This window comes from Mirounga leonina, unplaced genomic scaffold (genome assembly GCF_011800145.1).
Source record: "Mirounga leonina isolate KUSES-001 unplaced genomic scaffold, KU_Mleo_1.0 Mir_115, whole genome shotgun sequence".
In the NCBI taxonomy this organism is placed as follows: Eukaryota; Metazoa; Chordata; class Mammalia; order Carnivora; family Phocidae; genus Mirounga; species Mirounga leonina.
In genome coordinates, this window is record NW_023270268.1 from 88577681 (window position 1) to 88591952 (window position 14272).

The window sequence follows — 14272 nt, forward strand, 5'->3', positions numbered from 1 at the left end:
TAAGCCTCAGTCCTCACCCATGGTGGATCCAGGGCTGGCAGTGCTCTCTGTCAGGGAGGCTGGGACATGTACCTCTTAACAATGGTTTTGGGCACCGATCCTTCATCTCTGGCAGTGGTGCGTGGTCACTGGCTCGGTAGATCAGAGGCCCAGCCCGGCAGGTGAAAAGCCCAGAAGCGGATTCACATTACAGAACCCTGGGCAGGTTTAGGATTCGGATTCACATTACAGAACCCTGGGCAGGTTTAGGATTTGGGGGCCCAAGGTATACCCAAAAGCGAGGCTGAAAACAAGAGGACGGGTGGAATTCACCCAGAGCAAAAGGTGTACTCCCAGATTCCCCTGCCACCTCAAGGCGCTGAACAGCCCCCCTCCCCACCCTGGCTGATGCAGCTTGGCTTACTCCGGTCCGTTCTCTGAGTTCTTGATATCAGCAATTTACCTGCTTCAGACACCTCTTTTATTTCCCAACATGTTGAAGACTTCTGAAACCCCGTGTCTGCTTGCATTCAGATAAGCCCCTCTATGCTTTCACATGTTAGTTTATTTCTTGATAGAAGAATTTTGAAACTCAAACCAATTTCTTTCCATGCTGCAGAAAGTGGAAGGTTTGAAAGCAGTCAGATGATGACAGGAATTAAAGTCTTAGTCTGCTGAGGCTTTAACATCCTGTTAGAGGAGACATTTGCTTGGCAGACTCCCAGCCTGGTTGCCAGGCTGATCACCCAGTGATGTGGCAGCATTTGAAATGTCATGTTCTACATGTCCTGCTCACTCTATGGTCTGCACAAATATAGTGGTGTTGTTACCATCACTTACTTGACTGCCTTTGAGTCGTGGAGCCAAGATATTTTAGCCTCATGGATCCTGCATTGCATTGATAATGTGGACAGATTTACATATATAGCTTCCTACTGAATGTTTTTTAGAAACAACTTTCAGGAGACTTCAAGGTAGCAATAGATCACAAGCAACTTAATTACTTAATCATAATGAAAATTTTCCAACTCTGGAGAATAACGTTGGAAAAACATCTCTCCCTTGATTTTTCCAAAGTCCTCTAGCCTGGCTTCCATATGTGTTAAGTAAGCTCAGTAGTGCACACCGGTGAAGCCTGCAGGACTCAACCCACCGGTTCTGAACTTCAGCTGCACATTAGAACAACCTGGAGATCTTTTAACACCTATCAATGCCAGGGACCCATTCCCAGAGATTCTGATTCAGTGGTTTTGGGGTGGGACCCTGGCCCTGATAGCTTTTCAAGGTCCCCAGGTGGTTAGTCATGAAGCCAGGATTGAGAATCATTGTACCTGGGAAAAAATGGGCACAAATATCAATCTATTCTTTTCCCAAGGAGTGAAGTAGCAGAAAATTCTGGTGATCACAGGGAATTCACCCCTTGGGGTTACTGATTTCCAATGACAAAATGCTGGTGGCATCTCTTCCTACCTTTTCCTCGTTGTGAGGGACTTGGACCTGGAGAGAGGAAGGCATCTGGGGTCCATGGGGCATAATCCTCAGCTCAGGCTGTGGGGTGCTGTCATAGAAAGAATGCCTTTCCTTTAAGCTGAAATACTTGGAGTAGGAGATGTGGCTGGAGAGGATGAAGATGTTCCTGAAAATGTGGTTTTCTGACTTTACAATTTGAAGTGATCACAGTGAAAAGAAAAGGAGGACACACAGGGAAGAATCCAGCGGGGTTTGTGTTGGGAGACTGGCTCAAATCAGAAAGCAATGGAACAAGGAGGGCATATAAGGAGATCTGGAGGGGCTTCCTGGGAAGCCCAGCTGACTGAGGCTTGCAACAAAGAGCTACGGATAAGATAAAGGGGCTGATGTAATGAAGTCAAGAATGAGGCGTTCAAGGAAGGAGACCTGGGCTCACTGCTTGGAGCCAACTGCATCATGTTGATGGATTAGGAAAAAGAGTAAAATGCCACAATGGTTATTTCTGCTTACTCCATCAAAGGGAACCACCACTGTTCTGAAAAGGATAGGATGATCTCGGATGATAAGGAACTGAGATCCAAGACAGAAAGTTTAACAGAAAAAAATATGCAGAAACAGCCAGGGAAATTCTAAAAGCAAAAAAGTAATTAGAATGGGATTTTTAAAAACAAAATGAAATGAAAATGGACAAAGTAGGGGAACAGGGCAGGATGTATGGCAGCCAAATAGATTTTGAAATTTACTACGTGGTGAAGTGGTATTTCAGTGGGGAAAAGATAAACTCTTCAAAATGGTGTTGGGGCAAGTGGCTAGCCCATTTTGGAAAAAAAAAAAAAGCTGGATTTTGATTCCTTAAATTGAAATAAATTTGAGATGTACTTTAAAATACCAGGAAAAACACAAATGAATTTATACAGTTGACCCCTGAACCACATGGGTTTGAACTGTGCAAATCCACTTAAACATGGACTTTTTTGAGAAATACAGTACAGTACTATAAATGTGTTTTCTCTTCCTTATGATTTTTAAATGATATTTTTTCTCTAGCTTTATTATAAGAATACAGTATATAATGTATATAACCCACCAAATATTTGTTAATTGACTTCATATATTTTCAGTAAGGCTTCTGGTCAACGGTAGGTTATTAGCAGTTAAGTTTTTGAGGAGTCAAAAGTTATATGCAGAGTTTTGATTGCATGGGGAGGTTGATGTTCCTAATCCCCATGTTGTTCAAGGGTCAACTGTATGTGATCTTGGTGGAAAAGAATTTTTTGAATCTGTGTATCTACATACATATATACACACACACACACACACACACACATAAAAAGCATACTATATGTTTGTTTATGAACCCAAAAAAGAAAACAAAACAAATTCTTGGCAGGATACACTCAAACTTGACAGCAATTATTTCTGGGGCATGAAACTGGAGGACAATAAAACAGTCTCTCTCTCTCTCTCCCTCTTTCTCTCAATCTCTCTCTCTCTATATATATACAATTACATATATGTGTATATATATAATTTGGTTATTAACTTAGTGGGCATATATAAATATATATACTTCTATATATAAATATACATATACACATATATGTATACATACATATATAAAACCATATGAACACTAAGTTAATAACTAAATACATATTTTATGTATAATATAAATATATAATATATATTTAATATATATTTAAGTATTAGGTATTAGTTGATTTAGTTTTGTGGAGAAGATTTAAAAAAAAGACAAATTTGTAAAAGATCAACCTTGGTTGAAAGTTTGAAGAAAAGCACTTGCTTGCTCTAATTATAATTTCAAATTTTTTGGCCCAGACAAATCTCCCCATAGGGTCCTGAAAGAATGTGAGACGTGGTGAATTCATGGTCCAGGAAAGGGAAGTCGCACTGAGCAGCATTATGCTGGTTAGTTCAGTAATGACTAGTGGGTGTTGGAGAGGAGGCAATAACCACTAGAAAGAAGCATCACCAACTGAAAGTTCTGTTGGTTATGGGGGAGAGAAAGGGCCCCTGTGTTGCATCTGAGCTCAGCTACTCACCAGCTCTGTGAACTTGGACAAGTTGCCTAACTCAGCTGGTCTCCTGGAGTCTCAGCCTCTTCATCACAACACCATGGAGGGGTGTGAGCTTGGATGAAATGGGGCAGCTAAAGATGCTTCCAAACTGTAAGGGACTGTGCACAGGTTATTACTCTTTCACAGGGTTATTAGATTGATTGAACAGAAGAATGTGGTAGACAAATTCCTCAACAAAACAGTTGATGACACTTTTCATTGTATTTTTCAGGAAAGGCTGAAGATAGGAGTTGGAGGCTGGGACGACTGAGTGGGTTAGGAACTTGCTGAACGACTCTGCCTACAGATACGGAACTAATGGATTGACAAGAAATTTCTATTGGCCTGTTTCAATGTTCTAGGCTATACTCTATTTTTCACATTTTAATTCTTATCAAATTTGCAAGTGACATGAAGTTAAAGATAGAAAGCTTGTCAGAGACAAAAACAGAATCTAAAACATCCTGGCAGGCTAAAACAAAGATGGATTTTCGAGATAAATGTAACTAGAATAATTTTGTCTTATATCAAAAATATAATTTGCAAAGATCTTTAAAAACTATAATTCCCAGAGCTAGCCAGAGTTAAAAAAAAACACAGGTAATTTCATATACTCTTGGTAAGAGTATAAATAGGCACACCACGGAAGGAAAATTGACAGTATATATTGCAGGTCTTAAAAATAAGTATATTCTTTGACCCAGAAAGTCACTTCTGAAAATGTGTAAAATAACAAAACCAAAGGGGACACCTGGGTGGCTCAGTCGTTAGGCATCTGCCTTTAGCTCAGGTCATGATCCTAGGGTCCTGGGATCAAGTCCTGCATCAGGCTCCTTGCTCAGCGGGGAGTCTGCTTCTCCCTCTGCCTGCTGCTCTCCTTGCGCTTGTGCACGCTCTGGCTCTCTCTCTTTGACAAATAAACAACTAAAATCTTAAAAAAAAACACCAGAGATGTCCATCCCAGCATTATTTATGACAGAGAATAACTATAAATAACATATACATCTAATGACACAGATCTGTAAGTAAAGGATGGTATTTACATAGGATGAAGTGCTGCATGGCAGCAGTTCTCAACTGGGGGGTGATTTTGCCCCCCAGGGGACTTTGGCAAAGTTTGGTTGTCACAATCTGTTGGGAAGGGGAGTGCTACTGGCATTTAGGGGAAAGTGGCCAGAGATACTGCTAAAAATTTTCCAATGCACAGGAAAGCTCCCCACAGCAAAGAATTATGTCCCAAAATGTCAATAGCACCAAGAAATAATGTTGAGAAACTCTGCTATATAGTCTTTAAAAATTATGTTGAGGAAGAATACCTAATGATATAGAAAGATTTGTAAACACTTTGTAAAATATTTTTAAAAGTTATAAAATACTGAGATTTCATTTGCGTGTGATAAAAAAATTGCAAGACGGGTGCCTGGGTGGCTCAGCGAGTTGAGCAAAATACTCTTGATTTCTACTTGGGTTGTGATCTTGGTGTCGTGGGATCAAGCCTTGTGTGGGGCTGCGCTAGGGGCGGAATCTGCTTATCCCTCTCCCTCTGCTTCTCCCCCCATATGGGCTATCTCTATAATAAATAAATGAATAAAATCTTAAAAAAAAACTGGAAGACAGTACACCAACATATTGAATAACTGATGAGTAGCAAGGCTATGAGCAATTTAAATTTTTTTCTGCGTGCTTTTCTGCATTTTTCAACATTACAACACATGTAGTACCTTGAAGATCAGTGAAGAAAAATATTCAATGGAAATGAACTATCAAGGGTTGGTCTTTTCTGTAAGCAGTATGAAAAAGTTTTGATGGCTTTTGTTGACAGTGAGTCTGCAATCTTGGACTAGATTAGCCAAGATATATCTTAAAAGATCAGGAATGAGGGATTCATGGTCCTTTCCCCCTATACTGGCCAGTTCTCAGCTGGACTCTTGTGTTCAGTACTGGGCCCCACTACATTTTATCAGAAATGTAGGAGTTGTGTATTTACACAGTGCCTATTTATGAGAGAAAAATGGATGTGGGTTTGTTTTCCTGTTGGTTGACTTAGTAGAAGTCGTGATCTCAGTCTGATCCAATAAACTGAAAATTCTCTTTAGGTAACTATAGGATGACTCCGTAAGTAAATGTCCAGTCTTTCAGAGCCCTTTTCCTCTACAAGGTGCGGACAAACTTTCACTTTGCTTTCTGAGACAGCCAAGAAGGGACCTACAACCCCACCGGGTCCTGCAGATCCTTGCACCCTCTGCTGGTCAACACTGCACCTGAGTGGTGGCTGCTGAGCGGCAACTGAGCTTGCTCTGGGGTATTCTGTGGCTGTCTGCTCCTGAACCCTGGGGCGCATGCATCCTCCGTCCTTTTCTAGTCCTGGCTGGGCACCCCTCCTGCTGGTGCTGTGGCCCCCTGAGGCTGGCCTGTGATCTCACTGAGGTTACAACCTCTAGCAAACTCAGCCAGATTCAGCCAACTTCTGCAGCCTTCTGTTGGGGCACAGGGGAACTGGGTCCTGGCCACACAGGAAACACAGCTGCCTAGAGACAGTTAAACTCAGGCCCTCCCTGCTAGACTGGGACACTGAGTTTATATATTGAGGGCTGGGGTTTTTTTTTCCCCATGTGCAATTTTTTTTTTTTTTTTTTTTTTTTTTTTTTGCGGGCAGCGGGGGGTTGTGGGGGAAGGGAAGAGAGCATTTCAAACTTATAAAACGTCACATATACCCTCTGCCTAAGATTCACCAGTTATTTACATGTTGTGTCTTTGGCTTTATCTTTCTCTGTGTGTTTGTGTGTGTTTTGATATAGACAAGATTATTCAAAAATTTATATGGAAGGGGCACCTGGGTGGATCAGTCGGTTAGGCATCTGACTCTAGGTTTTGGCTCAGGTCGTGATCTCATGGGTTGTGGGATGAAGCCCCATCTTGGGCTCCATGCTCAGCAGGGAGTCTGCTTGAAGATTCACTCTCTCTACCCCTCCCCCGATGCACGCTTACTCTAAAATACATACATAAATCTTAAAAAATAAAATAAGTAAAATTTATATGGAAAAGGAACTGCAACAGCTAAAACAGCCTGGGTGGCTCAGTTAGTTGGGCGTCTGCCTTCGGCTCAGGTCATGATCCCGGAGTCCCGGGATCGAGTCCCACGTCGGGCTCCCTGCTCAGCGGGGAGCCTGCTTCTCCCCCTGCTTGTACTCTCTCTCTCTCTGACTAGGTAATGAATAAAATCTTTAAAAAAAAAAAGGCAGTGGGAGAAATCAGGCTACTTGATTTCAAGACTTATTAGATACTAAGTACATTATATAAGCATAATCTTATATAGTTATATATATGATATATTATATCATATATAATCAACAGAACAGAGAATCCAGAAATAGACTTCTATAAGTACAGCCAACTGCTTTTTGACAAAGGTGCAAAAGCAATGCAGTAGAGGACAGTCTACAACAAATGGTGCTGGAACAATTGGACACCACAGGCCTAATCTAAGTCTCACATCTTGTACAGAAATTAACTCAAAATGGATCATGTATTTAAATGTAAAACTTTAGAAATAAACATAGAAGGAAAACTTTAGGACCTGGGGCTTGGTGATGAGTTCTTAGATATGACAGCAAAAGCATGATCCACAAAAGAAATTAAATTAATTCTGTCAAAATTAAAAACTTTTGTTCTCTGAAAGACCCTGTTAAGATTAAAAAACATGCTACAGATAAGAGAAAATATTTATAAGCCACATATCTGGCAAAGGATTAGTATCTAGAATATATAAAGAACATTCAAAATTCAACAGTAAAAAAAAATCCAATTAGAAAATGGGCAAGAGACATGAATAGGCATCTTACTGAAGAGGATATATAGATGGCAAATAAGCACATGAAAAAAATATTCAACATTGCTAATTATTGGTGAAATGCACAGTAAGACCATGATGATATATTACTACACACCTAATTAGACCGGCTAAAATTAAAAAAACAAAACAAAACACAATGACAATACCAAATGTTGAGCAGGATATGGGGAAACTGGATCTGTCATACATCACTGGAAAGAAAGCAAATGGTACAGCCACTCTGCAAAAGTTTGGCAATTTCCTTAAAAGCTAAACATACCCTTAACATATGACCCAGCAATCATATTTCTGGGTATTTACCTCAGAGAAATAAAAACTTTCATCTAGACAAAAGGCAGCTTTATTTGTAATGGTCCCAAACTGGGAACAACCAAAACGTTCCCTAACAGGTAAATAAATTGTGTTACATCCATCCATATCATGGAACACTGCTCAGCAATAAAAAGAAACAAGATACTGATACATACAATTTGGATGGATCTCAAGGACGTTATGTAGAGTGAGAAAAGTCCATCTTAATAGATTATTTATTGTAGGATTCCATTTATATAACATTCCCCAAATGAGCAAAGTATAGAGATGGAAAACAAGTTAGCGGCTGCCAACGTTTGTGAGGAGGAGGGGAGTCTTTAAGAGGAGTAAACATAAAGGAACATAGCAGAAATCTCTGTAATGGTGGGATAGTTTTGCATTTTGATTGCAGTGTTGGTTTTGCAAATTACACACGATTAATGGCACAGACATGTGGAATTTCAAGGGACCCTGAACAGCTAAAACCATCTTGAAAAAGAGGAATGGAGTTGGAGGAATCTCCCTTCCTAATTTCAAAACTTACTACAAATCTACAGTAATCCAAACCGTGGTACTGGTATAAAGACAGACATCTAGATCAACGCAATAAAATAGAAAGCCCAGAAATAAACCCTCACATATATGGTCAAATGATTTTTGACTAGGGTGCCAAGACTCAATTAGGAAAGAATGGTCTTTTCTACCAACGGTGGTGGGGAAACTGGATAGCCATATGTAAAACAATGAAGCTGGACCCTTACTTTAAATTTAACTCAAAATGGATCAAAGTCCTAAACATAAGACCTAAAACTATAAAACTCTTAGAGGGAAACATAGGAGAAAAGCTTTGGACATTGGATTTGGTAATGACAACACAGACAACAAAAGAAAAAATAGATAAACTGGACTTTATCAAAATTAAAAACTTGTGTGCATCAAAGGGCATTATTAAGAAAGTGAAAAGATAACCCACAGAATGGCAGAAAATATTTGCATGTCACAGATCAGATAAGGGATTCATATCTAGAAAATATACAGAACTCCTGTAAGACAGCAATGACAAAAAACAAACAACCCATTTGACAAATGGGCAAAAAACATTTTTCCAAAGAAGATCTATAAATGGCCAAAAAAACCTTAAAAGATGCTCAACAACACTAATCGTTAAGGAAATGCAAATCAAAACCACAATGAGATACCACACAAAAACACACACATCACTTCTTAAACCCAGAGCATCACCTCCCTGTGCCTGGCACAGAAGTTTCTGGAAGCCAAGCACCTCCAGAAAGGGAGGCAGTAGCATGGGAGGATAAGAAAGGTTGGGGGGCCAGCTCTGAAAGCTCCAGTCAGGCAGCAATAGGGAATCACTGGTGGGCGAGAGGCATGGGGGATGCAAGTAAAGTGGGAAGCTAAGGCAAACCAGGGAGGAGGAGAGAAATTGAGGTGAAGGTTGTGCCAAAGCCCAGAAAGAAGATTGGGACTCAGTTCTCCCCTAACTCACAGACACCTCCTGCAGAGAAATCTGCCTGCAAATGCAGGATCCAGGAGAAGGGGGGGTGAGATGACAGCAGGTCCCCAAGGGGTAGAGAGGGTTCTGCACTGAAGATCAATGAACTCCATACGAAACAAGTGTGGGCAGGAGGAACAGAACTAACTAGATGCCATGGTACTGCTCCATCTGCACAGAGCTCCAGAATTGGGGAATGAGGGTGAAGGGTGGGAGAGAGTGCACAGACGAGGCTGGGGATGGGGAGTGGAGGTAGGGAGCTCTGTCCATAGAAGCCACTGCCCAGAGCTGGGGTGAACCTACTCAGGTCATGCCCAAAGTCATGGTAAGCACTAGACATTCTGACAAAGCTTTATAATTATCAAATCCTGCAAACAGAGAAGTGATGCCATTTCCTGGTGCTTTCAAGCCCTCACCAAGAAGCCAGGCCAGGCCAATCTGACCTTGAGGCTATGGAACAGACTAAAAGAAAGCCCCGCACCTTGAGGGTCGGCACTAGCAGTCCTCAGTCGGGAAGTGGTTTTTGTCAGGTATTGTTCTAAAGATACAGTTAAAAACGAATTTTTTTGAAGACACAAGCAAATACATTCCTCCTGCAAAGCCTCCAAATCACCATTAGGGAAAAAGCATGTCTGTGCATGCACTTGCTCTCAGGTGCCCCTTGTAGGAACGGTGCACGACACAGTGTCAGGATTACATGGCTCCTTGTATGACTGCGTACAGTACCCAGCAGGAGCTCAGGACAAGTGTTTAAATGCATGCTTCTTTCTTTCATACCCATTCACTTGGGGCAAGACCAGGGCCACTGCTGAGGAAGTGTGTGCTTAGGAGAAAAAAAGCGAGGCTGAAGCAGCAGAGGGTGGACTGGGAAGCTGAGAACCTCCAATTTCACCTAAAAGAGCCGTGGCACCTGTCAGCACAGCCCTGAGGAGCTCTGCGGCTTTGTGCTGTTGGTCCTCCTCTTAGCGGACCCATCAGCAGGAAGGCTGGAGGCCGCCGGGAGGGGGCCAGGCTAGGAAACAGGGCTGTTCCTGAAGGCCAAGTAGCCAACAGAACCACCCAAGTGAGCAGCTAAGCACTGCAGCTTAGGCAACCCCTCTTCTGGAACTGCCCAAATCCAAGGCTAGGACGGCGGCTTAGAAGTCAAGTCAAGGCAGTGGGAGCGGGGGCTGTTCTGCTCCCGGTGGGCAGACAAGACACAGCACAGGGTTCTCCGGCTCTGGCGGCACACCGATGGGCACAGGGCTGGTGTTAAGTCACCCAGAGATGGAGAAAGCACGACCGGTGTGAAAGCCGATCAGGAGAGAGATGGAATGGAGGAAGGAGGCAGAGTGAGATGTTGGGGTAGACCAGGAGCCTGGGTGGTGCCCATCCACGGAGAACATGGCAGTAACATTTGGAGGTTACTGTGGCAGGGTGAGCGGGGGCTGACCTGGCAACTGCATGCCTATGGAGAATATGCCACTCACGTCTGCCCCTTCCAGGGTACAGAGCAAGCAGCACACAGAGGCCCCTCCCCTACTCCATTCTAGACGCTCCTTTGAGCCTGGGCTTGCCCACTGCGCTCAGCCCTGAATTGGAGACTCAGCTTTTCTGTGAAGGGAGAGCAGGGAGGGACCAGAGAGAGGAAAAGAGAAGACAGAAATAGTTGAAGAAAGAGAAACATGTAAATGAGTTCCAGGAAAACCCACCCAAACTCAAACTGAAATGATCCAGACAAAGATAGTACTTGGTGACCGTAAGCTTCAGCATCTCGTTTTCCCTCATTATCTTAACATATTTCCTCCCTAAACCAGTCATTTCCAACAGGATATGCTGTGCTCAGATCTCCCCGTCCTGCTCTCCAATGGCTGAGAGGGGCACTGTTCCATGCCACCCTCCTCGTGCCTACTCTCCGCCCTCATGTGTCTCTCCCAGGCAGATGGGACACCGGCGTGTGGCTCTCTACCTCCCAGGAGGGGACGTGGCATAAGGGACAACACAAGTATCCACCTCTCCATCTCTTTTAGTACAGGCTCTGTGGAAACGACCCACACCACCAAACAATTGGTTTGATTTTATTTCAAAATTGTACAAAATGGCCATAAGCGGCTATAAAAAATTGTCTTCAGAACATGTGGAAATTCAGAAAGAACAACAAAACAGGTTATCATTCACAGTGTAATGGAAAAGCTTTCTCTGAGGCAGAAATTACAACTCTTCCTTCTTCTTCCCTAGTCTCTCATGGTCTCCTTCCCGGAGCGTTCGAATAAAATTGGTAAACCCCAGTTCCTGTCGGGAAGGGAAAGAGAAAGAGAAAAAAGCCTTTACCCTGATGCAGATGTGCACCCTCTCCCCCTCTCCCCTCTTCCTGACCCTCCATGTGCACACTCTGCTGGACGTAGAGAAGTGGCCAGTGGACGTGGCTGCCCATGTGGGGAGGGTCTGCTTGGCTACGGAGGAGCCCTTGCCGAACGCCCGGAACCCAGCCAGGCTCTGGGAGCTGGACTCCGGGACAACCTCTGGGGGCACTCTTCCAGCCAGGCCCGTGGCCCTTGCCTTCCCAGCGGCGTGCACACGGCGGACTTCTGCGGCGTTGGCTGTCCTTCTCAGTGGCTGTCTCCCTGCCCAACAGAAAGAGCTCAGGGCGGGTGCTCCTCCCCAGCTTACCGTCCGCTCGCTGTCATACTTTTCGGCAAACTTCCCATAGTGGTAGTAGTGGAACGTGGGGTAGGCCTTGACGGCCTCCTGCTGACACAGGTCCTGGTTCTTCTCTTTGACGCAGTCCACAGCAGCACAGACAATCTGCGGGCCCGAAGAAAGGCGGGGTCAGCGCAGGGGGCCTCCCATGTGAGACCCGAGGCCCAGCCCCTCCGCACATAGACCGCACTTCAGGCCCACGCCATGTGCTTTCTCTGATTTTTCTCAATAGCGAGGATGAGCTGAACCAAAGCCTCCCCAGCTCAGAGCTCCACTGAAGACTGCCGCTGCTTGCTTCCAATTCTCAAGGCAGACAGGTAAGGTTAGGGGACTCAGCTTGCAGTGCCCTCAGACCACCCTTTAAAATCAAGAGTAGAATGGCCATGAAGGAAATGATGACTTGAGAGCATTTGTAAACATGGCAGGTTTTGTGATGCTTTCTGTGAGGCATGGTGGGACTCATTCATTTATCAACTAACACTTCCTGAACATCTGTTCGGGGAGGCAGTCGAGTACCAAGGTTAAGAACAAGAGCTTTGAAGTCAGGTTTCCCAAGTGCAAATCTTGGCTTGGCAGCATAGTAAGACTTATGGAAAATGACCTAGCCTCTTGGTGCCTCAGTTTCCTCATCTGTAAAACGGGGGTAATAACAATACATAGGTGATCAGAATATTATGAAGGCCGAGCGAGAGAATCCAGGGGAGGTGACTTGGCACAGGACCTGGCACGTGGTTAGTAGTCAGGAAATGTTCACTGCTATCATAATCACTCCTATGGGCCCCAGACACGAGCTCTGTCCCTAGTAGGGGCTCAGCGTCTGGTCAAAGGGGTCAGATAGAGACAATTCCAAGGCACAAAAGGAGGTGTGAGGGATGGAGGTGGTCCAGGTTGCCAAGGGAGGGGCACAAAGGTGCTCTGCAGGGTTTGCCATCTGAGCAGTGGCCTGAAGGAGGAGGAGGAGGAGAAAGAAGTTCCAGCCAGGGGAGCACATTCCAGGAACCGCAAGAGTTCAGCATGAGGAAAGCAAACAGAGTTTTCGGGCAGAAGGAAGTTCCCAAATTGGCCACTGGCCTCTTCCTGCCCATCTACCAAGTTCCACACGCTGGTAGTTTTCCCTTACTATTTATTGTTCTTTTAAAATAAGAGGGTAGGGGCGCCTGGGTGGCTCAGTCGTTATGTGTCTGCCTTCGGCTCAGGTCATGATCCCAGGGTCCTGGGATCGAGCCCTGCATCGGGCTCCTTGCTCCGCGGGAAGCCTGCTTCTCCCTCTCCCACTCCCCTTGCTGTGTTCCCTCTCTCACTGTGTCTCTCTCTGTCAAAAAAAAAAAAAATAATAAGAGGGTATAAAGCAGACCTGGGGAACCTTCTTTCTGTTGAGGGTCACAAAGCAGGGAAGGAGGGGAGAAGGTCGCTTTACGGCAATGCACCAAACACAAGCATTACAGAAGAGGGGAGGGCAGATTCTGGTAAGAGGAAGAATCTACCCAAGGGCTGCTATGTGTTAGGAGTACACTGGTGACCTTGAAAAAGTCCAGCCATTAAGTGACTGCCGTTCTTACTGCAGGAAGGCAGTTAATAGACACGTAACAAGTGAGATTGTTTAGAGCCCGGTGAATGCTCTGAAGAGGGTGATTCAAGAAGACGATAGCCAGAGGGGCTGCTTTATGGTCAAGGAGGCCTTTCCGAGGAGATGGTATTCGATCTACAACCTGCGTCAGGACGAGGCAGCAGGTGCACGAAGGCCCGAGCAGGGAGCACCGGCCCAGGAGGAGCAGCCCACACCAGCACCAGAGAGAGGAATGAGAACCAGGGCCCATGAGGCATTCCGACTGAACGATCACCATGCCTGAAATTTCGAATCATTAAGTAGCCACAATTCCCATGGTTCTACGGCTATGGGTTATTCACATGGGGAGGGACGCCCCCTTTCCAAGTAGAAGAGCCCTGCAGGCCACCGACAGTCACGTTCGCAGCTCACTGCCCCTGTGCCCAGGTGAGAGGGGCCACTGCTGTGCCGGCAGCAGGCCTGACAGTGAAGAGTGAGGCGCAGCCTGCCCTCTGGTCACCGGCGGGCCACGCTTGCCCCTGCCCGGCCCTCACGCTTCCCTCCCACTTCAGCTACAGAACGTCTGCACGATGAGACTTCTTAGAGCAGAGTTTGCAAACTCGCTGCACACATTCCATATCTGGCTCTCAGTCCTGTTCTATTTGGCCCACATAGAATTTAAAAAAAAAAATAAAATAAACCTGAATTAGCTGCCAACCTCGAAAAAGAGCCCAAAGATTTTATATAGCAGTGTGGCTCTCTGGCTTCTGTTTAAAAGCCAGATTTGATGGCATTTGCCCTGCATTCCCACAGGCTACATGTGGCTGGAGCGGAGGGGCAGCCGTCTCCTTCTGGCGGGTTCAACG

At 44.8% G+C, this 14272-nt stretch overlaps 1 protein-coding gene across 2 annotated transcripts in view; it reads right to left on the reverse strand.

Annotated features, from left to right (window-relative positions):
* Nucleotides 1-11182: 11182 nt before the first annotated feature.
* Nucleotides 11183-14272, reverse strand: part of PDIA5 (protein disulfide isomerase family A member 5) — an 89524-nt gene continuing 86434 nt past the window's right edge. Inside the window, exons 14-15 of one of the 2 annotated variants that reach the window (XM_035000015.1) lie at nucleotides 11831-11965; nucleotides 11183-11452 (exon numbers count right to left, since the gene is read on the reverse strand). In XM_035000015.1, coding sequence (XP_034855906.1) covers nucleotides 11372-11452; nucleotides 11831-11965 — 216 coding nt within the window. In that variant the 3' untranslated portion in view covers nucleotides 11183-11371. The remainder of the gene's footprint in view (nucleotides 11453-11830; nucleotides 11966-14272) is intronic. The other variant, XM_035000014.1, reaches the window with a different exon arrangement.